This window comes from Hemibagrus wyckioides, linkage group LG29 (genome assembly GCF_019097595.1).
Source record: "Hemibagrus wyckioides isolate EC202008001 linkage group LG29, SWU_Hwy_1.0, whole genome shotgun sequence".
Taxonomy (NCBI): Eukaryota; Metazoa; Chordata; class Actinopteri; order Siluriformes; family Bagridae; genus Hemibagrus; species Hemibagrus wyckioides.
Window position 1 is genome coordinate 8,352,709 of NC_080738.1, and position 25,231 is coordinate 8,377,939.

The 25,231-nt window shown below is 37.2% G+C and overlaps 1 protein-coding gene across 6 annotated transcripts in view; it reads right to left on the minus strand.

The window, feature by feature from the left end:
* Window positions 1–25,231, minus strand: part of adgrl3.1 (adhesion G protein-coupled receptor L3.1) — a 221,147-nt gene that overhangs the window by 144,118 nt on the left and 51,798 nt on the right. For all 6 annotated transcript variants that reach the window (XM_058384529.1, XM_058384528.1, XM_058384526.1 and 3 more), the window contains exons 3-4: window positions 23,220–23,433; window positions 1,903–2,012 (exon numbers count right to left, since the gene is read on the minus strand). In XM_058384529.1, the coding sequence (XP_058240512.1) occupies window positions 1,903–2,012; window positions 23,220–23,433 (324 nt within the window). The remainder of the gene's footprint in view (window positions 1–1,902; window positions 2,013–23,219; window positions 23,434–25,231) is intronic.

Below are 25,231 nucleotides of genomic sequence, written 5' to 3' on the forward strand. Positions count from 1 at the left end.
TGTAGGAGCTTTTAGCAGTGGACAGGAGTCAGCATGAGCACTCTGACCTCTCTTTAGCCTTAAGGTTCTGACACTTTTATTACCAGAGCTAGCATTCACTTATTCAGTAATTGGACCGGATGGGATTAACTTTCACTCTCCACACAACGAGTCTGATATCCATGGCCCTGTCACTGGGTCACCGGTTGTCCTTCACTGGACCACTTTTTGGTAGGTACTAATCACTTCATACAGGACCTGCTGTTTTTTTGAAGATGCTCTGATGCTCCCAGTCGTCCATCACAATTTTGCTCTGGTTAAAGTCATTCAGATTCTTACACTTGCCCATTTTTCCTGCTTCCATCACATCAACTTCAAGATTCTTCACTTGCCTAATATCTCTAATATCTTTGCAAAAATTATGGACTCTCAGCTGATCTAAACAAACCACACTGTAAAGATTTAGATATTAGGTCTACAAAAGGTTTGAAAATCCCACCACAAAGCAGTACAGCAAGTATTTTAAGGCCAACCGGCTAAATTAACTATTAATACTAATAAAAAGATTTTCATTTATATACACCGTCCTGGAAAAAACCTTCATTATAAAATAAGTAGAAGGTTTTTTAAAATTGTAAAATATTTAAAACAAAGGGAGCAAATGTTCAATATTTAATATGAATATTTAATATTAAAGATTCTGTACTATTCCGAGGTCTTGATTTAAAGGTAAGCAGCTGTGAGATATTGAACAAGATAACTGCTTTTTATAAATGGTCCGATTTTCCTCACGTCTAATCTCATCTATTGAAGTGTGTGTTCTGTAAGATCTAAATCTTACACACACTTGTAGAGTCCATGCCACCTTGGAGGCACAAATACTAATAAACTCTGATATTCATGTAAATATTTCATTTACTACTTTTCGCTCAAGTTGCCGTCGACATAAATATTTTTTAAAAATTCAAAGTAGAAGCATTTAGTGCTCTCAAAAGTTTGGTCCCTTCTGTCACTCTGAACACTAAAATTCAATTCAATTTCATTTAATCAATTTTATTTGCACTTTTAACAATGGATATTGTAATGGAAATATAAAAATTCAAAATAAAAGTTACAAAATTTAATATTTAAATTCATATTTATCCTTAATGAGCAAGCCAAATGAAATTCAATAACATGTAAAAAAAAAAAAAAAAATGAATTTTTTAACAACAAACACTGTCCTAAAGTAAGTTTATATAAACTCAGATTTAATTTTTTTTTCTTCTAAATTTCAATGTTTTGTATTTATTTATAAGAAAGCATTAAAAATATGAGTCATATATCTAATATACAGCATGCAAATATTATGAGGAATCTACTGGATGCTTCTACTTTGTTTAGACGCTATAAAAAGACACTGAAAGCACACAGTAGTTTATTAACAAATCCATTACACAGGAATAGAAATCAGTGACTACTGCAGGTTTTTTTTTTTACAATTACATTTCGGAGATGTGTTATAGAGTTCATAAATTTGTATTTAAAGAAATGAGACGCAGATCAGATATTTTAAGCCCAGGTCGTGTTTAACGAGGACCGAAGCGCTAAACTGTATACAGTGTGTTTGTAATGTTTAGTTTGCTGAATGAGAATCAACTGAAATAAATATTATACTGATTTACATAGCAAAGAAATGTTATGGAAAACAGTGTGTGGGTGTGTGTGTGTGTGTGTGTATGTGTGTGTGTAAAAGAGAGAGAAAGAGAGAGAGAGAGAGAGAGAGACAGAGACAGAGAGAGAGACAGAGACAGAGAGGAAGAGTGTGTGTCTACGTATGTGTTTTTGTGAATGAGGGAGAGAGAGAGAGAGAGAGAGAGAGAGACTCTGTGTGTGTGTGAAACTGTGTAGGGGGAGTGTGTGTGTGTGTGTGTGTGTACTCACTGTATGGCACACACTCATACTGAACCTCCAGGTATTTGTATGTTCCAGGACACGGATCGGGAAAAACATCTGGGCCTGCAACCACTGCGCACTGGGTCCTGTTATTACACCTGAGAGAGACACAGCAAGAGAGCGAGAGAGAGAGAGAGAGAGAGAGAGAGAAAGACAGACAGAATGGGAGGGTGGAACCAGAGAGTCCCAGTGAGGAAAAAAGGGAAAGGGGGAACAGGAAAAGAGAGAAAGGATAAAGAAAAGAGAGAAAGTGAAAGATAAAGAAAACAGACGAAAGTAAGTGAGAGGTGGAGTGAGAGAGAGAGAGAGAGAGAGAGAGAGAGGGGAAGCGAATCCAGGAAAGAAAGAAAGAAAGAAAGAAAGAAAGAAAGAAAGAAAGAAAGAAAGAAAGAAAGAAAGAAAGAAAGAAAGAGATTAATTGTCACATAATAAACACTGTATGAATGTTACATTACACACACACAGTATATACTGTATACACTATATACTGTGTGTGTGTGTGTGTGTGTGTGAATGAAAAGCACACCACGTGCATACAGGGACCAGGGCACAGAAACAGACACACACACACACATACACACACACACACAGGGAGAGAGAGAGGGGGAGAGAGAGAGAGAGAAATCGAAGATGTCTTAACACTCGGGTTTATATCTTTCTCTGCATGTTACCATGGAAACCCCCCAGTCCGAATCCAGAGGGGTGCATCAAACATACAAACGCACACAGTTTGACACACACACACACACACTCAAGCCCACCTAATCTGTCTCTCTCATTGTCTCGCTCTATCTCTCTTTCCCTCCCTCCCTCTCTCCCTCTCTCTCTCTCTCTCACACACACACACACACACACACACACATGCTATATTTCATAACACTTCTGTCAGAGAGACAGAAGACAGAAAAAGTCTGTGTGTGTGTGTGTGTGTGTGTGTTTGTGTACTAATTGCACTGCTCACTGAGTGAGACAGTCACACTCCCAGAGTGCTATGGGGCATCTCTGGTTTCCGGGGCGACAGCTCTCATGTGGCTGTGCTCAGTTATGACCTAATTTAGTGAGAGGGAGGGAGAGAGACAATTATTCTACACTCTGTACACACAGGTATTTACATCTCCTGAAAGGCGCGCTCTCAATTTCCTCTATCATGTACACACACACAAACACACACACACACACACAATTCTCAGTGAGTGTTTGATCAGACAGGCTGCCAAAAGACGCTGACTGAGTAAAGTCGACGAAGAGGAACCAGCACAGTGAGCGTGTGTGTGTGTGTGTGTGTGTGTGTGAGCATGTGTTTGGGGCAGATACATGCAATAGGCTCGAGGAACTTACGACTCTGAGCTAGAAACTGAGGCTACACTGATATGTGTACACCCTCTTACACACACACACACACGCACACACATACACATGCACACACACACACACACACAGAATTCTGTCATCCGGTCTTCTTTAGTAGTCATGTTTACTGTGATAACGGAACGTTTTATTTCCGTTTTCCTGTCTTCCTGACACCTCGGAGCTCTGAAGTAAAGTTTCTCACGACGGCAAAACATATGGAGATTCTCATTAGCATCCATGCTAAGTCTAATTAGAGTGAAATTCTAGTCATATGGAGGCTTTTCTTAGTAATCCAACACCATATCTGAGGTAAATATTGACACTCGTCATGATTGTGTGTTGTTTACATTGTCAGAGAGCGCACATAAAAAAGACTCCACAGCTATGTGCTAGCTAGATAAAGCCTTGGTTATTAGCTAGCTTCCATGCTCCACGTCCATTTGCCTGGTCGCCTAGCAACGCTGTTCTCACGACTTTAACTACTGGTAAGGCAAACAAAGCAACTTTGTTGGCCTTGATTACTGCCTTAATTATCAAGGCAAATGAGTTTTCTTATTTCCTTCTCGTAGCTTAATAAAAACAAGCGAAGGAATTAATAAAGCAATGAGAAAGATTTATATATTAATAAAACAGTCTTATTTTCCTGAGGGAAAATTCGGAAGAGCTACTGAATGAAATTTATCAATAAATCTTAACTAAATTATATTGTATTCCTCATATCACTGACGGAGATTACGTCCCAAGCCACACACTTTTTACTAAATCATTCAGTAGAATAATTATAGAATAAATATTTATAAGTAATTCTTTGGTAAGCAATAATAGCATAATTAATTTCTAAAATACATTTTTTGTATTAGCCCTTTTAATAATGGACATTATCTCAAAGCAGCTTTATAGAAATATAAATAAATTTAATTTTATTGAAAAAAAATAAATAAAACTATATTATTATATAAATATAACTCAGAGTAAAAAAAAATTCAAATTTTAATTTATATTTATTCCTAATGAGCGAGCCTGAGGCAACATTGAAGAGAAGGAAAAAAACTTCCTGAGATGAAACCTTGAAAGGAACCAGACTCTAAAGAAAAGCCATCCTGATCTGGGTGACACCGGAGATAGATATAACTGATAGAATAAGACGCAGGATTTCAGAAATCTATAACATGAAGGGAACAGGAGAGGAGCGTGTCAAGAGATCGATTAAGTCACGAAGTGGAGGTGTTGAAACCTCCATCACATGGGCAGAGGGAAACATGGAGGCGGATATAAACGCAGGCGGAGCAGCTTTTAATAAATACACTAGCAAACAATTCTAGAAATAAATAATTCTAATAAAGCTCATAAACACGAGAGCTATGTATATATGAAAGCAAACAGGCTACGGTTATACGAGAGACTACAAAACAGGGAATAAGGTGATGGTGAGGATGCGACACTGATTCTTCACGACTAAGACATGACACCTGAGGGTATAAATAGCAAAGAAAGCACATGAGAACAATCAGGACGCAAGCAGGGAATCAACCAATAACAAAACAGGGACATGAATCGGAACCAGATAAACAAAAACAAAACAGAAAATAAAACTAAACATGTGTGAAGTAAACTCGGGTACCAGAGCACGATGCACCAGAGCGTGAGGGGGAGGATCGTGAAAACTCCAATTAAAAAAATAAAAAATTGTAGTGTTGTTATTTTATGTCTGTACTTGAGGATCACCAACAGCTGGTACCAAATTCCTTGTGTGTGCAAAAACATACTTCAACCTGATTGTAATTCTGAATATTTTTGATATTGAAATGAGTAGAGAAAGAACGAAAAGTCTATTAAAAACAGATGATGAGTAAAAATATTTCTTGTGTATTTAATTCAACACCAAGAAGTAAGGAAGTGCTATTGTACAAAAGATTCGATTTAAAGATAAACGAATCACTACACCTTATTTTAAAATGTACCGTCCAGAATTTGTCACTTCCTGGACATGCTATCTTAATGGACATCTCTTCCTGGAGCTCCTTGTGCAGGAAGTGACGATCGCTGAGATAACCACTAGAAGCCAGGTTTAGAAGAAGAAAGAAAAAAAAAACATCTGGAAAGGAGCTAATCACGTAGCCATGTAAAAGTATGCTGTGAAAAATTTGTTGATCTTTTCTATAAACAGTTGAATTATTTCAGATGCTGTTATAAGTCTGGGATAAGGTCAGTCAGGACACGGTTGGGTTTCTGTACATAGAGTATCAGGATTCCGTGTTCAGCAGAGCGATGAGAAAGGGGAGGGGTGTGTTAGAGCCCCCTGCTGGGCAAGTAATTCATCCCTCTCCACAATGCCACTGGTCCTGAGATAAAACTAACAGCACAACTAATGTAATAGTTATGAAAACCTGCACATTCTGTACTTTCAAGCCCTGAGTGTCTACTTTCATATCAGCCATTAAGCACTACAGTGGAGTTTCAAGTTCAAGTTATCAAGTTTCGAACTGAAGAGGTGGGAGTCAAGCAGCAGAGTAGGAACAGAAAAATAGCATTTCTGCTCAGAACGAACCAATATTAAATAAAATAAAAAAAATCCAAAATCGCACTGTATTACTTTGTGGTATTGTGTAGTGTAAACAGTGTAGTGTAAGAACAGAGTGTGAACATTCCAACAAGAAGAGGGGGCAGGGCTACAAGGTGCGAGAAATCTTTCAAGACGGCCGACGAAACTCCGGTGGACAAGACGTCTTACAAATGACTTATTTTTCAACATTTCAGCGTATTTTGCTAGGCAACGTTGCGTCACGTGAGTTTGACGTCATTTGTCATCGACTGGGAAACGGCTTATATTTCCGATTAGTAAAAAAAATAAAAGAAGAATAGTGCATCGTGTAAGCGTGTAGTGTCTAGTACATCATTTGGAAATGCAGATAAATTCCTCACTAAATCCGCACTATGTGAATTTTCAGCTTCACCAACCACGTAAAAGATTCCTAAAATTCTTGAACTGTGGGCATGAAGCCTTTATTATCGCCACACATACAGTGGAATTCTTTTCTTCACATATCCCAGCTGAGGAAGTTGGGGTCAGAGTGCAGGGGCAGCTATGATACAGCACCTCTGGAGCAGAGAGGGTTAAGGGCCTTGCTCAATTGCCCAACAGTGGAGCTTGGTGGTGCTGGGGCTTGAACCCCGATCCTCCCATCAACAACCCAGAGCCTTAACCACTTGTGCTACCACTGCTAGTTAAATATGTGTGTCAAAAACACATGAAAAATCTAATAAAAGAGAAATAAAAATCAATCACTCTAGGGTACTTCACAACATGCCCACACTGCACTAATCATAACAAGTTGATTTTGATGTTCTGATTTTGTAATCCTATCAGAAAATCAAGCTCAGTGAACACACCAACACCCCATCCAGCCCTGAGGTGATTGCTTTAACACTGCATGGGGTGATTTTATATTAAATATAAAAAATGTCTTTACATTTAATTGGAAAGAAAACCTTTATGTTTACTGGAGAGCGAGCCCACCGAGATCGCCCCGCCTTCTCAAGCAAAAGCCTCCATAGACGTTGAAGCCTCTGAAAAAGGGGCGGGATCTTGTAACCGACTGCCAGTCACTGAGACTGTAAACATATCAGTGCTCACTAAGCCTGATTAACACTTTTACACTAGAACAGACTGATATTTTATCATTCTTAATCTGTGCTAAATATTGAGAATAAACATATTGTTATTAGAAATTATATTTGACTTTTAGTGTTGTTTGTTTGTTTAGTGGTCTAGATATCTAGTTCTTCAGTGAAACTCAGCTAGCTTGTTAGCAGCCTAGCTGGCAAACAATACTAATTATGTTGAAATGATTCTGATGCTTTAAGAGAGTGAAATAATAAAATAAAAGGTCAGAGCAGTACATCAAATATTTATATGCTTTCTCTCTCTCTCTCTCTCTCTCTCTCTCTCTTTCCTCCTTCTACCACTGCACCATGGTCCAGTTCTGATGCTCACATGCTCATTGTAGGAGGGTTCAGCATGGCAACTCTGACCAATCTGGAGCTACACACCCTCATACACATCAAGATGTGATACAGTGTATATTCTGACACCTTTCTATTATATCCAACATCAACTTTTACATCAATTCATGCTTCAGTACCATCACCCCCACATGTGGTTCTTCTCCGAAGTGTTTCCATAAAGATGGAAGCACACAACTGTAGAATATATAGTCCTTCCATTACAAATTCCCTCTGGTGGAACTAAAGGAATTAAACCTGAAGCATGACAAAGCTCCGATGCATAAAGCGAGCTGCATGAAGACACGGGTTGCCAAAGTTAGAGTGGAAGAACTCCTCCTCACATCAGTGCCTAACTTTATTAACACTCTCCTGAATGAATGATCACAAATCCCAGTAGCTAGTGGAAAACCTTGCACTACATCTGGAATAGGACGTGATGGTCAGGTATCCAAAAACATTTACTAGAACCCACAATATTGAGTTATAATTGAATCTGAACAAGAAAATATTAACAACAGCACTAAAGAAACTAGCACTGTTTTTTTTTGTTTTTTTTAATTGCTATAATATTGTACTCTGGAGATTCTGAATTTGTGTAGTGATAAATTCCTGTTATGAAATATGTCAAGAAAAGCTAATTACAGTTGTTGTTGTTGTTGTTGTTGTTAGTTTCTAAGAAACAAAATGTGTCTCTGTGCTCAAAGACGGCAAATCGCACCAAACACATTTTACACACATTTTACATTTATTCATTTGCCACATGCGTTTTATCCCAAGCGCTTTGCAAGTGAGGCAGAAAAGAATCCAAGCGTTGAGCTCGGACTTGACAGCTTCACGAGTCACACTTTTGTGTGTGTGTGTGTGTATGTGTGTGTGTGTGTGTAAATCCTTTTATATTGGGAGCAAAATCTCAGATGGAAGAGGAAAAAAATGACAGACACCATGAACTTCTGTCTCCTTGGGCAAGGACTTCCGTTCACTCTTCTTCTATTTTCTGTGTGTGTGTGTGTGTGTGTTGTAGTTGCTATCAAATCCATACATACTGTAAATGTCAAACATGTTCTTACACATCAATCTGCCATGAATATTCTTGCATTATTTCTCAGTTGGGAATTTCAGTTTCTCATCATTCCGTAGATTTTTCATCTTGTTTAATTAAAAAAAAACAAAAAACCTCTGAGTACTGAGAATCACGCCTGCCAGTGTGCAGTAACACTGTGTAAGCAATTGTTTCCTGTAGCTTGACTTGTTAAGGATCACGCCTCCTCTCCCAACATCAGCGGTTGGATTTCCACAAAGCTGACGAAATCGCAAACGAGAAGAGAACAAGAACGGAATGTTCTTCAACAAACACGTACCCGCGATCTAATAATGCTTAAGTAATCCTACGGTATTGAAGAGAGCTTGAAAAAAAAAACAAAAAAAACACAACAATGAATTAAAGATGATTCATTGAATCATGAAAAAAAAAGAAAAGGATGTGTGTGCATCCCAAGATAAAAATCAACATGGTTATGAAAAGAAGTTGATGAAAGGATGATCCTCTGAGCCTTGAATTTGAAAAAGGCCATGTATGACAGATTGCTTGGCAAATGTGTGCACATTTCTTCTTGACATTTAAGCAATATCGTGCAAATTCTGTTGTAGTGAATATGAGCGGCGGCTGTGATTCGGCTGTAGGCAGGAGGTGTAGCTCATATTCACTACAGCAGCATGATTGCAGTGTGATATTACTTTTTCTTTTTTGCATGTTTCTACAAACCAGACGTTTACATAACGTAACTGACGTTTCAGACACAATATAAACAAATACACATATATAAATAAATAATAAATAAATAAAACTATTTTGTTTACGTCTGCTCCATCAAAAAATAAAATAAAATAGTTCCCAGTGAAGCCACGACTTGATAGTATGTCCTGGGTTTGAACATTCTGAAGGGGTGAATTAACAGGTAAATTAAATAATCTTTTAACTTTTAATTAAATAATCTATAATGATCTCTGTTATTCCGTTCTATCTGCAGGATCATTGCATAATATTCCTCTGCTTGTTTATCTACACATCTATCCAACCGTCCGTCTGGCTAATCTAGTCTGTCTATCGTCTCCAAGCATTTATGATCAAATGATTGCTTCATTAAAGCAAATTACACAATGTATAATGAATACACACTGTAACTGATTCCAACTCATTTATTATAAGATCTTAACATTGCCACTGAACAGGCAATGGATTGAATATTTTTTTGCAAGCGAAACATAGAGATAATTGTTGATAATAATCAGAACCATTAAAATCAAATATATCTACCATAACACCAGACTGGTATTTTTTTTTTTTGTTACATTGCTATTTATGCCTAAAGTATAATGAATTAGCTAGCTTGCTACAATATACATGTCGTTACACCTTAATTGACCCACATCCTTCTGAAAATGTGTTTTTTTTTACTCTTGATGCAGAATAGTCTGCTAAGTGGAGCTTCTCTTCATCTCAAAAGCTACATGTGATCTGCTCTCTTGATCATTTGACAGTAATTAAACGCTGTGTTGTGAGGCAGTAGTTGCGTGATACCAACTTGTGTAACGGAAAGGGGGATTTTAATATTTTTATCTGATTTATTAGCAAACCATCAAATCGGAACACAAATAATTTTCCGAATTACTTCTCAATTGTCTTTTGACTAAGTCTGGCCTTGAGAAGGTAACAGTTTTGGTTATGGTTCTGTGTAATTACAGGTTTTTAGGGTGGTGGTAGCTCAAGTGGTCTGGGTTGTTGATAGGAAGATCAGGGTAAACACTGCCAAGCTGCCATGGTTGGGCCTTTGAGCAAGGCATCCAACACCCCCTAGTCCAGGGCCGCTGCATCATGGCTGACTCTGACCCCAACCCTCCAAAGGATAAGATGTGCAGTAACGTATATGTGACAAATAAAGGCTACTTAAAACTCAAACAAAAAAAAAAACCTAATGCTACAAAATTAATAACATATGTTTCAGTTGACGGTGTAAATATTTGGGGGTATAATTGATAGTTATATCAGATAGTTAGCTGATTATTATTAAGAGGTTAGTATTAAGTTGCGTATTGCTATAAAACACACATGCTGATCAAACTATTCTAGGTTTGTTTCAGTGTAACAAGCTATAGCTAGAATCAAACTATTATGAAGCAATCATTAGCTAAATTTTTAGCTACATTTTCCATCCAAGGATTTCTTTATTTTTACACAAAAAAGGCATAGGGTATTGAAATATAACTGATATAGCTGACGGTAGAAATTCAAGTGTTTTTTCTCATAAAATTAAAAATCTCAATCTTTTTCCATTGAACTTTAGTGAAACAATTCTATGTTGATGCTGCAAATGTTGCAAACTATTTATCTAGAAAAATTCATTTTTCTCAATTCATGCATTCACACTAAAAAAAAGCATCACATGATAGAATCTCATGAATTTCATATCCTGCACCTGGAGAACAATAGACACCTTTACGATTCACGTTATCACTGTATGACAATTCCATCAGGGGCAGAACAGGGATGGAGTGGACACGGCTCGAGGGCAGATTTCTTTTGCACTTCGTGGAAACTTGGCTACAGACGAGCCGAGTGACACAAGCAGTGAAATGTCTCAGAGCTGTTCTACTAAATATCAGCTCTCTCAGAACACCGCTTGTCCAATCAAATTAGTGAAGCCGACCGAACTCTTGTATAAATCAGTTATATTTTTGCCGCGTGTCAGAGCTAGAACAGAGACGTCAGGAGGAATTTAAAAACAATCCCCCCCAAAAAATCCCTTCTGGGTTTTTTTTTTTTCAGTAGTAATATCATTTTACAGTGTTGTAATACCATTTTTTTTTTTGTTCCTTGACATTTTTGAAACCAAACTCACTAAACGTCTTGCTGCTATCAGCGAATTTTCTTTGTTTTCCTCTACTTTACTCTTTACTCTACGCTGTGCACCTAAAATCAGAAAGAAGAAATGTTCACAAAACATCAAAGCTGGAATCACATCAACTGTTTACAGCCAGTTTCAATTGTCTGATGAATCTAAATGGATAAATCACAAACTATTTATCCATCCATTCATATTCTGTAGAACCCTACATAAGGTGGCAAGGGAACTGGGGTCTATCCCAGGGGATTCGGGGGAGGCACCCTGAACCCTGGACTGTCCATTGCAGTGCTCTGGACAATTATAAGATGCTGGACAACACATGTCTCAGGACTAGAGAAGGAATCTGTAGGGAACCCCCAAAGAACAGGGAAAACATGCAACTCCACACACACACACCGAGGAGTCGGGAAACAAACCCAAGATCCAAATCCAGGTCCAGATTCCATGGTTCCACCCTGAGCTCAAGTTCCTGTCAATGTCAAGTTCAGCCTGATCTCCTTTCGTCCACATGGGTTTCCTCCAGGTTCTTCAAGTTTTTCTTACCTCCCAAAAGCATGCTGAAGACTTAACTGGCCACTAGGTGAGAACATACGTGTGATAAACCGGCGTAACATTCCAGGGTGACCCGCACCAGCTTTCCCAGGATCCTGTAGTCCTGATCCCGACCAGGATAAAACCCTCACTAATGATGAAAAGAATCACTGTGTTTGAGCACTTGCATGTTGTTTACCTCTTTGTTTTCTGTGACTGGCATCCAGTAACTATTCATAAGCGAGTAACATGAGAAGAAAATTGGCTTTTTCTCACCTTCGGCTCAATAAGGACACGTGAGCCTGCTCTGCTGAGACCGATGGACTACTTGAACCTCAAAACACAAAGCAGTGTGGATAAAAAGGCTGCTAACATGCTGCACTATGTTATTGTTAGCTACTGTATATGTTTGATCCTAACAGAATTCTGACATTGTTATGGAAACAGTGGCAGGAAATTTCCGGTACCTTTTATATTGCAAAAAATGGATTTTTTTTCTTCAGAAAGTTCTTAAGTGCTCCCTGATTGCTTCTAGCACCATAGTGCCTGACATGTTAAGTGCTTTGTCATGAGTTTCAGCGATGAAACCATTTTTTTTAATTTCATTTATACTATAATGTAGTTCCACTTACTGGCCAATTTAATAGGAACTAATAAATGCTTTTTTTTGCTAAATAACTAATCAGCCAATCAGGTGTCACAGCAAGTGTCACAATGTGCAAAATCAGACACTGATCAAACATCAGAAATGGTGAAGAAATGTGATCTTTGCTTGTTCGTGCCAGATGGACTCAGAAATCTCCAAAAACTTTTACAATGTAGAGTGATCGGAAATATTGCAGGCAGAAATGCTTTGTTGAAGAGATCGGTCAGGGAATGCCCAGACTGGTTTGATCTGGTTGGATGGAAAGACTTTAGAGACTTAAATAACTCAAATCAACTGTGGTGAGCAGAAAAACATCTCAGAAATGCAATTAGCAGGTGCATTAGCTACAACAGCAGAAGACCATTTCTGTCAGCTAAGAACAAGAATCTGAGGACACGGTGGTCAGAGTCACCGAAACTAGACAGCTAAAGATGCTGAATTTGGTCAGGTCACACTGTGGCATCAACAGCATGAATCCATGCAGCCAAGATGACTTTAACGTCCCAGAAAACCTCCCATTCTGCTTCTTGTTACCAACCACAGTTTTCAAGACATGTGCAAGCTTAAAAAGGGGAATTACTGATGGATTTTATTTTGTAGAATAAAACAGAAAAATATCTTGAGCTTGTGTTAACCACAGACCTGATTTCAGGCAATTACACAAAAACCCAATCAAACTCATTCACTTCAGGACGATGGGACCGAAAGAGTACCATGAAACAGCTGTGAGTGATCAGTGACACGTGACACGGTCATGTGACTTGCTGGGGCTGATAGGAAATGTATTTCAGTACCGATTCCAAGCATAACCACGACAGTAATATTACTATTAAGTGATTTGTTTTTCTAACATCGTGACAGATGCAGTTCATTTAAAAATCTGTGATCGAAATGAATTTACTCCGTCTGATGAAAATCTCTGCCAGCGATCCTCCCAGCAATAAAACAGATGAATTCCTTTCTAGAGGAATTTAATTAGAACCTCGAAACTGGAATGGGGATAGATACTTTCGAAGGTGCGCTTGTTATTCCGATGCCTTTTTCCGCATGAGTCTGTTGATTCCCCATCAATGTTCGAGCTTCATCCACGGCACGTCCTGATAAACCTTAGGTGAGCCTCTCGCGATTGATCACTTTCTAATTACCTTTTCTTATTGATTATGGCAGCAAAGCTACTAGCAGTGGCACACAATCACACACACACACAAGTACGCTCAGCATCGAACAAATTAGCTCAGACTGGAGAAAAAAGACTCAAAGGTCAGACAAAATGAGAGAGAGAGAGAGAGAGGAATATGAGTTTGAGAGAGACAAGAGGAAGAGCAAGAGAGAGAGAGAGAGAGATGAGGTGGAGAATGATAAATGATGTGCAATGCCAACTGCCGTTTCTATAAAAAGCAGCGAGGCAAAGAGAGAAAGACGGAGAAGTGGTGAGGGTGATAGAAAGAAGGAAGCCCTTTTCCTCTCCCGCCTTTTTCTCCTCATCTGATCCTTCAAGCAAATCCCTGCGAGTGTGCAATTTCGGCAATATTAGTAACTACAATTCAAAGACACATTCACCTTCCACACGGCTGACAGCCGGCTGGTGATTTATCTTGTAAGCTCAGGCTCGGCGCGAGAATCTGCAATATTTTCAGCGACACCTGCCAAAATAGCATATGCGCCGGTAATATGGAGCTCACGGGGATTAGATCCATGCCATAAGCACAAGTTAACACAAAATAATGACATGCGGCCGATTAATATTTTGGCTTTAACAAAAAGAACTTTCCTGGAAAAAATGTTGAATCGGTTTTAAAAGCTTTTTTGTTTGACATGCTAGTTACGAGGAGATAATTAAATATAACATCTAATTTTGAGGCGACAGCATGAGCAGGTGACAGCAGTTTTGTCTGGAAGGGGAAAAAATATCAGACAATAGTCATAACACTGCAGCCAAGACACTCAAACAATAAACTCTAAAAGACGTTAAAGTGACAACAAAGGCTTTTGAAACACAGACATAACATAAACATGATCAGAGGCTGAAAAACAAACTTTTGTCAGAGAGAGTCTTTATGAAAAGTATAGTGAGTTTGATGCTAGCATGAATCGCTTCAGAAACAACAACTGCCTTGATGTATTTATCATGGATTATTTATTAATATTATTATTTTATTGGAGTCATTATGGATTTTTACTGTGTCCCAAGAGAACTGACCATCTCAGACCTTACTGAACCCTACTTTCTCTGGTTTCTGTTGACATTTATGGAATTTCAGTCATCTGTATATATTTCTGAACAGTTAAGAGGTTAAAGGCTTGACTGAAGGTCCCAGTAGTGGCAGCATGGTGGATCTGGGATTTTTGTGCTCTCAAAAGCTTCCCATCAGTAACCCAACATCTTAACCACTTTCCTGGCTCAGATCCATCAAGCCAAAAGACAAACATCTTTATTGTAAAAACCGGATCGCCGAGGTCCTTGATTATGATTAGCTGTTCGAATTAACTTTTCCTGACATGGGACCTCATTACAGCAGAATTACTGAAAGAAATCAATTGTTTCAGTGTGTCAGATTTTGTTGTGAAGTTGATTTTATTTTTTTCTGGGCTCCTAAACCCAGAATAGTTTTAATAAATACAATTTTCTAACAATAATAATAATAATAATAATAATAATAAATCAATAAATAAAATAAAATAAAATAAAATAAAATAAAATAAAATAAAATAAAATAAAATAAAATAAAATAAAATAAAAAATAATAAGAAATGTCTTTTCTTTAACAGCAGAAAATGTTCTTTAAATGTTTCCTTCAAGGTTTCATGATTTGGATCGCAGAAATTTACACAAAATCAAGCACGAAATTCAGTGGATTTCAGGTATGTTTTTTAATTAAAGCAGATTTTTCCACAGATTCAGGCAAAATCTTCTTCTATTCACGTGTGTAGAACATGATTACAGCTCTCATAGTTTCTCTAGATATTTTTCATGATTCTTGATTTAAAGAAGAATCCTGTGCTGGAAATTTCACCAATTATACTCCAAATTTCACTAATTATACACCAATACTAGATTTCCATGTAAACAAAATAGACAAACCTCTACTATGCTAATTGTTAAGTTTTTCCTAGCTCACTTTGTTACATGGTTAAATGTAGCGGTGTGTCGTATGATAAAGCTCGTCCTCTTTCAATAACAATTGTTGATATTAATCTGAAAGGTGTATTAATGCCACCTACAGGACCGGAGGATAACCGAATATAAAGCCTTTATAATTACAGCGTGTTGCTAAGGCTGTGTTGCTTGGCAACCATTTTGTTAAATGCTACCGAAGAGCTACACTTATATGAAATCTGAAATATGATTACAGTGATTTTCGACTGTGTCTAAAATGATCGTGAATTCTTTGAGACGATTGCTTTATTAGAGATTACGGCTTTACTGTGATTCGCGGATGCTTCTCACAAGCGTTGCTAGGGACGGGGAGAACCATCTCTCGCTCTCTCTCTGTTCCCGCAGGAGCCTCGCACCTTCTCTGAACACAGGTTTATTAATCCGAACATCGTCCGAACTGGAAGCGTAGAGATCGAATTGCGTGTAGTTATTATCTTAAGTAGAAAAACGAGCATGGAAAAAAATCTAATATAGAATCGGAAAATTGATTTGTGTGTCTGAAGGAGGGAGGAATGTATTAGTGTGAGAGGAGGAAAAACCATGCGTCATGTGTGAATGTGTTACAAAAGTGAGACTGAACCAGTGTATGTGTGTGTGTGTGTGTGGCGCTTGCTAACCTCCTCTGTGGTGCTACTAAGCTTAGCCACAGAGCTGTGCTAATTGGAGCTCACAGTCTAGCCTACCCTGGGGCAGTGTGTGTGTGTGTGTGTGTGTGTGTGTGTCTGTGTGTATGGCAACCAGCCATATACACAGGTGGTATTGTACATCATCCAACAAGAGGATTGAGAAATGGTGTTGTATCATTTATATGCACACAATCTCCTACAAATGAACACACACGCTGAACTGAAACGTAACGTTAGAGCTGAAGTGTTCAGAGGAAATTACCATGATTTAAAGAGCGGTTGCCAAATACGAAGCAAATAAACACGTTTAAAAGAATTGGGAATTATAGACATTTTACATTTAATCATAAAATGCACAACAGGATCGTAATATTTATCATTAAATAGGAATTATGGTCAATGGCTTTCAGGACATCAGAACATTCTAGAGAAAGTAAATAGATCGTGTTACATTTGTTACACACAGCTGCTTTAAATATGTTACACACAGCTGTTTTAAATGTGTTACACACAGCTGCTTTAAATATGTTACACACAGCTGTTTTAAATGTGTTACACACAGCTGCTTTAAATATGTTACACACAGCTGCTTTAAATGTGTCACATACAGCTGTTTTAAATGTGTCACATACAGCTGTTTTAAATGTGTTACACACAGCTGCTTTAAATGTGTCACATACAGCTGTTTTAAATGTGTCACATACAGCTGTTTTAAATGTGTCACATACAGCTGTTTTAAATGTGTCACATACAGCTGTTTTAAATGTTACACACAGCTGTTTAAAATATGTTACACACAGCTGCTTTAAATGTGTCACATACAGCTGTTTTAAATGTGTCACATGTAGCTGTTTTAAATGCGTTACACACAGCTGCTTTAAATGTCACATACAGCTGTTTTAAATGTGTCACATACAGCTGTTTTAAATGTGTCACATACAGCTGTTTTAAATGTGTTACACACAGCTGCTTTAAATGTGTCACATACAGCTGTTTTAAATGTGTCACATATAGCTGTTTTAAATGTGTTACACACAGCTGCTTTAAATGTGTCACATACAGCTGTTTTAAATGTGTCACATACAGCTGTTTTAAATGTGTCACATACAGCTGTTTTAAATGTGTCACATACAGCTGTTTTAAATGTGTTACACACAGCTGTTTTAAATGTGTCACATACAGCTGTTTTAAATGTGTCACATACAGCTGTTTTAAATGTGTCACATACAGCTGTTTTAAATGTGTCACATATAGCTGTTTTAAATGTGTTACACACAGCTGTTTTAAATGTGTCACATACAGCTGTTTTAAATGTGTCACATACAGCTGTTTTAAATGTGTCACATATAGCTGTTTTAAATGTTACACATAGCTGCTTTAAATGTGTCACATACAGCTGTTTTAAATGTGTCACATATAGCTGTTTTAAATGTGTTACACACAGCTGTTTTAAATGTGTTACACACAGCTGCTTTAAATGTGTCACATACAGCTGTTTTAAATGTGTCACATATAGCTGTTTTAAATGTTACACACAGCTGCTTTAAATGTGTCACATACAGCTGTTTTAAATGTGTCACATACAGCTGTTTTAAATGTGTTACACACAGCTGCTTTAAATATGTTACACACAGCTGCTTTAAATGTGTCACATACAGCTGTTTTAAATGTCACATACAGCTGTTTTAAATGTGTTACACACAGCTGTTTTAAATATGTTACACACAGCTGCTTTAAATGTGTCACATACAGCTTTTTAAATGTGTCACATACAGCTGTTTTAAATGTGTCACATATAGCTGTTTTAAATGTGTTACACACAGCTGTTTTAAATGTGTTACACACAGCTGCTTTAAATGTGTCACATACAGCTGTTTTAAATGTGTTACACACAGCTGTTTTAAATGTGTTACACACAGCTGCTTCAAATGTGTCACATACAGCTGTTTTAAATGTGTCACATATAGCTGTTTTAAATGTTACACACAGCTGCTTTAAATGTGTCACATACAGCTGTTTTAAATGTGTCACATACAGCTGTTTTAAATGTGTCACATACAGCTGTTTTAAATGTGTTACACACAGCTGTTTTAAATGTGTTACACACAGCTGCTTTAAATGTGTCACATACAGCTGTTTTAAATGTGTCACATACAGCTGTTTTAAATGTGTCACATATAGCTGTTTTAAATGTGTTACACACAGCTGTTTTAAATGTGTTACACACAGCTGCTTTAAATGTGTCACATACAGCTGTTTTAAATGTGTTACACACAGCTGTTTTAAATGTGTTACACACAGCTGCTTCAAATGTGTCACATACAGCTGTTTTAAATGTGTCACATATAGCTGTTTTAAATGTTACACACAGCTGCTTTAAATGTGTCACATACAGCTGTTTTAAATGTGTCACATACAGCTGTTTTAAATGTGTTACACACAGATGCTTTAAATATGTTACACACAGCTGCTTTAAATGTGTCACATACAGCTGTTTTAAATGTCACATACAGCTGTTTTAAATGTGTTACACACAGCTGTTTTAAATGTGTCACATACAGCTGCTTTAAATGTGTCACATACAGCTGTTTTAAATGTGTCACATACAGCTGTTTTAAATGTGTCACATACAGCTGTTTTAAATGTGTCACATACAGCTGTTTTAAATGTGTCACATACAGCTGTTTTAAATGTGTCACATACAGCTGCTTTAAATGTGTCACATACAGCTGTTTTAAATGTGTCACATACAGCTGTTTTAAATGTGTTACACACAGCTGTTTTAAATGTGTTACACACAGCTGCTTTAAATGTGTCACATACAGCTGTTTTAAATGTGTCACATATAGCTGTTTTAAATATGTTACACACAGCTGCTTTAAATGTGTCACATACAGCTGTTTTAAATGTGTTACACACAGCTGCTTTAAATGTGTCACATACAGCTGCTTTAAATGTGTCACATACAGCTGTTTTAAATGTGTAACATACATCTGTTTTAAATGTCACATACAGCTGTTTTAAATGTGTCACATATAGCTGTTTTAAATGTGTTACACACAGCTGCTTTAAATGTGTCACATACAGCTGTTTTAAATGTGTCACATACAGCTGTTTTAAATGTGTCACATACAGCTGTTTTAAATGTGTCACATACAGCTGTTTTAAATGTGTTACACACAGCTGTTTTAAATGTGTCACATACAGCTGTTTTAAATGTGTCACATACAACTGTTTTAAATGTGTCACATACAGCTGTTTTAAATGTGTTACATACAGCTGTTTTAAATGTGTTACACACAGCTGTTTTAAATGTCACATACAGCTGTTTTAAATGTCACATACAGCTGTTTTAAATGTGTCACATACAGCTGTTTTAAATGTGTTACACACAGATGCTTTAAATATGTTACACACAGCTGCTTTAAATGTCACATACAGCTGTTTTAAATGTCACATACAGCTGTTTTAAATGTGTTACACACAGCTGCTTTAAATGTCACATACAGCTTTTTAAATGTGTCACATACAGCTGTTTTAAATGTATCACATACAGCTGTTTTAAATGTGTCACATACAGCTGTTTTAAATGTGTCACATACAGCTGTTTTAAATGTGTCACATACAGCTGTTTTAAATGTGTCACATACAGCTTTTTAAATGTGTCACATACAGCTGTTTTAAATGTGTCACATACAGCTGTTTTAAATGTGTTACACACAGCTGTTTTAAATGTGTCACATACAGCTGCTTTAAATGTGTCACATACAGCTGTTTTAAATGTGTCACATACAGCTGTTTTAAATGTGTTACACACAGCTGTTTTAAATGTGTCACATACAGCTGTTTTAAATGTGTCACATACAGCTGTTTTAAATGTCACATACAGCTGTTTTAAATGTGTCACATACAGCTGTTTTAAATGTGTCACATACAGCTGTTTTAAATGTGTCACATACAGCTGTTTTAAATGTGTCACATACAGCTGTTTTAAATGTGTTACACACAGCTGTTTTAAATGTGTCACATACAGCTGTTTTAAATGTGTCACATACAGCTGTTTTAAATGTGTCACATACAGCTGTTTTAAATGTGTCACATACAGCTGCTTTAAATGTGTCACATACAGCTGTTTTAAATGTGTCACATACAGCTGCTTTAAATGTGTCACATACAGCTGTTTTAAATGTGTCACATACAGCTGTTTTAAATGTGTCACATACAGCTGTTTTAAATGTGTCACATACAGCTGTTTTAAATGTGTTACACACAGCTGTTTTAAATGTGTCACATACAGCTGTTTTAAATGTGTCACATACAGCTGTTTTAAATGTGTCACATACAGCTGTTTTAAATGTTACACACAGCTGCTTTAAATGTGTCACATACAGCTGTTTTAAATGTGTTACACACAGCTGTTTTAAATGTGTTACACACAGCTGCTTTAAATGTGTCACATACAGCTGTTTTAAATGTGTCACATATAGCTGTTTTAAATGTGTTACACACAGCTGCTTTAAATGTGTTATACACAGCTGCTTTAAATGTGTCACATACAGCTGTTTTAAATGTGTCACATATAGCTGTTTTAAATGTGTTACACACAGCTGCTTTAAATGTGTCACATACAGCTGTTTTAAATGTGTTATACACAGCTGCTTTAAATGTGTCACATACAGCTGCTTTAAATGTGTCACATACAGCTGTTTTAAATGTGTTACACACAGCTGTTTTAAATGTGTTACACACAGCTGCTTTAAATGTGTCACATACAGCTGTTTTAAATGTGTCACATATAGCTGTTTTAAATGTGTTACACACAGCTGCTTTAAATGTGTCACATACAGCTGTTTTAAATGTGTTATACACAGCTGCTTTAAATGTGTCACATACAGCTGTTTTAAATGTGTCACATATAGCTGTTTTAAATGTGTTACACACAGCTGCTTTAAATGTGTCACATACAGCTGTTTTAAATGTGTTACACACAGCTGCTTTAAATGTGTCACATACAGCTGCTTTAAATGTGTCACATACAGCTGTTTTAAATGTGTAACATACAGCTGTTTTAAATGTCACATACAGCTGTTTTAAATGTGTCACATATAGCTGTTTTAAATGTGTTACACACAGCTGCTTTAAATGTGTCACATACAGCTGTTTTAAATGTGTCACATACAGCTGTTTTAAATGTGTTACACACAGCTGTTTTAAATGTGTTACACACAGCTGCTTTAAATGTCACATACAGCTGTTTTAAATGTGTCACATATAGCTGTTTTAAATGTTACACACAGCTGCTTTAAATGTGTCACATACAGCTGTTTTAAATGTGTCACATACAGCTGTTTTAAATGTGTTACATACAGCTGCTTTAAATATGTTACACACAGCTGCTTTAAATGTGTCACATACAGCTGTTTTAAATGTCACATACAGCTGTTTTAAATGTGTTACACACAGCTGTTTTAAATATGTTACACAGCTGCTTTAAATGTGTCACATACAGCTTTTTAAATGTCACATACAGCTGTTTTAAATGTGTCACATACAGCTGTTTTAAATGTCACATACAGCTGTTTTAAATGTGTCACATACAGCTGTTTTAAATGTGTCACATAGAGCTGTTTTAAATGTGTTACACACAGCTGCTTTAAATGTGTTACACACAGCTGCTTTAAATGTGTTACACACAGCTGCTTTAAATATGTTACACACAGCTGCTTTAAATATGTTACACACAGCTGCTTTAAATGTGTTACACACAGCTGCTTTAAATATGTTACACACAGCTGCTTTAAATGTGTTACACACAGCTGCTTTAAACATATTACACACAGCTGCTTTGAATATGTTACACACAGCTGCTTTAAACATGTTACACATAGCTGCTTTGACTATGTTACACACAGCTGCTTTAAACGTTACACACAGCTGCTTTAAACATGTTACACACAGCTGCTTTGAATATGTTACACACAGCTGCTTTAAACATGTTACACACAGCTACTTTAAATGTGTTACACACAGCTGCTTTAAACATGTTACACTTTGCTGCATTAAATGTGTTACACACAGCTGCTTTAAACATTACACATTGCTGCTTTAAATGTGGTACAGTTCAGGTCTTCAGAACATTGTAGAGTTTAACGAAAGGAAATTAATTGTGTTACATGTGTTGCATACAGCTACTTTAAATGTTATACACAGGTGCTTTAAACCTGGCTTTCCACAAGCACACCTGTATAACCACAGGCCAGTCAGACCCTGCTATAAGCAATACACTTTTATAGTTAAATAAATAAATACCTATTGTCACATGTCTCCTGGTTTCAGAGGGAAGAGGGGAAGATGGGAATCAGGCTCGGGACAACTGTTTAGTTTTTCTTTTTTTCTTTCTTTTGCTTTTATTTTATGTTACTAGACAATACATGCTGATCCTCTCTCTCTCTCTCTCTCTCTTTCTCTCTCTCTATCTCAGTGCACCTGAAGGCACACAGATACACACAGAAGTAACCTCGGTTTAATAAACCCAGGCGAGAATCCCACAGCCGACGCTTGGCCACGCCCCCGGTGCCATGAAGTCGATGCCAACAGCTTTAATGATCGGAAATTCACATCTTTTCTTTTTCTCGATCATCATCAAATCTGCCGCACTTCCACTCCCACTGCAGCACATTTTGTTGGCGCTTTAATAGACACATCCTCGGTCTCTGACCTACTTTCTAAACCTCCCAGGTCTGGACACACACTCGGTGACTGGCTGGATGTAATACGTGTGAACGAGGAAAATAAACACAGATAGATGAGCAGTGCTTTATTTTTTTTTCTATCCTGTCTCCCATCACTTGATACTCAGATTCATCCTGAGCTGATTTTCTCTGCATGTTCCTGTGAGATGCATTCAGCGCTCTTCTGTGGTTTGGTCCAAATTCTCAGACTGAATAAGATGGAATTTCCTCTCCCTATAAATGAGTGTGTGAATGTTGTGTGTGTGTGGGTGTATGATGCTCTGTGATTGACAGGCATCAGGATTGGTGAATCAGTCATCCAATAATTGTGTTTACTTGCATGTGTGTGTGTGTTACCTAAATCCCATTATCTTATAGGCGTCAGGCAGGTAGCAGCGTGTGTTCTCCATCTGGGCGGGGTCGGAGTCACAGATCTTGTCGTCTGTGCGTCCATAGTTGGCGCTTTCTATCATGATGACATCAGTGCCAGGGCAACGCAGCTCGATGGGGTAACCCTCACACGAGAGCTCACGACGAACCACGGCCATGGGCACAGGCGCACGACTCAACACTACAAGCACACACACACACACACACACAAATTAGAAATTAACACATCGAAATGTCTAACTTTGTTTCTCAAATGAACTGTTCTGATCTTTTCCACCCAATTTGGACTGAAAGTGATAGTAAAAAGTCAGTTCAGTGATAAATAGAGAAAAATGAATGCCCTCATTTTTTCCATTCATATTGTTTATGGTTTTTACAGTGATCCATTTCAATTTTAATTCTTCATTTATATAGCAATCAAATCAGAATAGGCCACACTGAAGAATAGAATACACTATTCAACATTCAATTCTACATCATTTCGCACTTATTCAACTGAACAAACAATGTGTGAACCCTACACAGCTTTGTTTATGTAACAGAAGAGGGGCGGAGCTACCAGGCGCCGATGATAGCCTGACGCCATTCTAGTGAACAATTTGGAATGATCCCACGTTGTGTGATTTATTTAGTAAGATTTTAAAAATTCACTAACTACTAAAGTCAGGGTTTGACGTCGATTGCCGTCAACTGGGAAGTGGTTTATCGTTCCAGTTAGTAAAAAAGCGTTAGTCTTCCATTTAAGACAATACGACCATGCTAGCATTCATTCACTAGATGCTAGACTAGACCCTTTAAGAACATTATTTCCAAACAAGACGTCATTTCTGATACTGCAGTGTAAAAATAGAGACGTTTAAATCATTTAAAATAATTAGCCTCCGATTCTAACCCCCCAAAGCAACCACTTAACTTAACACTGCAACATAACGCCGGACTCTTAAGTGGGCGACTATCTGACTGCGGTTTCATTTGCTGCAAAACTGTGACAACGAGGCTCGGTTTCAATCCGAGTCTTTAAAATGAAGTGCGTTTCCCTCACAGTCCTCACACGCTAGCCACTCTGATGACAAGCCAGACAGCGGCTCAGGATAATTACTGTAGCTATCATAATATTTCACAAAGACAGTCTCATTCTGGTCAGTGTATCCCTTTCATGTGTGATGTGCAGACTCGGTGAATTACACATATAGAAGATGTAACCACTCTAGTGTTATATATATATATATATAAACACCGTTATCTGGACTTCTCTTAGTCTAGGAAATGTTGCTCCTCCCATTCCAACATGGCTGACCAAATGTGTTTTTGTTGTTTTTCGGGTATTTATTTATTTATTAAATCTCTTTATTACACCTTAAACACATATAAGAATCTGTTATATAGCATATAATAATCAAAAAAAATACAACAAAGATAAGAAAATAAAGAAAATATATATTAAATAAATAAATAAACAATAAAATAATACTATATAATAAAAATAAACAATAAAATTATACTATATATAAGACAAATTAAATTACATTTCAGGGAGGTAAATTCATGTATGTTGATAGAAGTTTAGAGAGTTTTAACGCACTCTTCAGCTGACCGAATGTGGATGAGAACCAATGGAGAAAATGATCGACAAACACATTGATGAGAGATCAGAGGAAAACTGGGCAGAACAGAAGTATAATAATCACTCTTTACGACGACAAGCATCTCAAGACGCATATCAAATCCTGAGGTACATCAGGAGAAGAGAACATTCACACATTTACAAATGAAATCCAGTCCTAGTCTTCAATCAAAGAAGTCATAAAGTCTGGTTCTTTTATGATATGCTGAAAAGTGCTAACGTTTAGGGATTTTTAAAAAAAAAAATTATTTGTCAAACATTTATTAGCTGTCAGTGAGGCTGAATGGACTTGACAGATCGTAGCCCACTTTGCCTCAGGGTCAAATATCTTTTCGCTAAGCGAATGCCAAAGAGA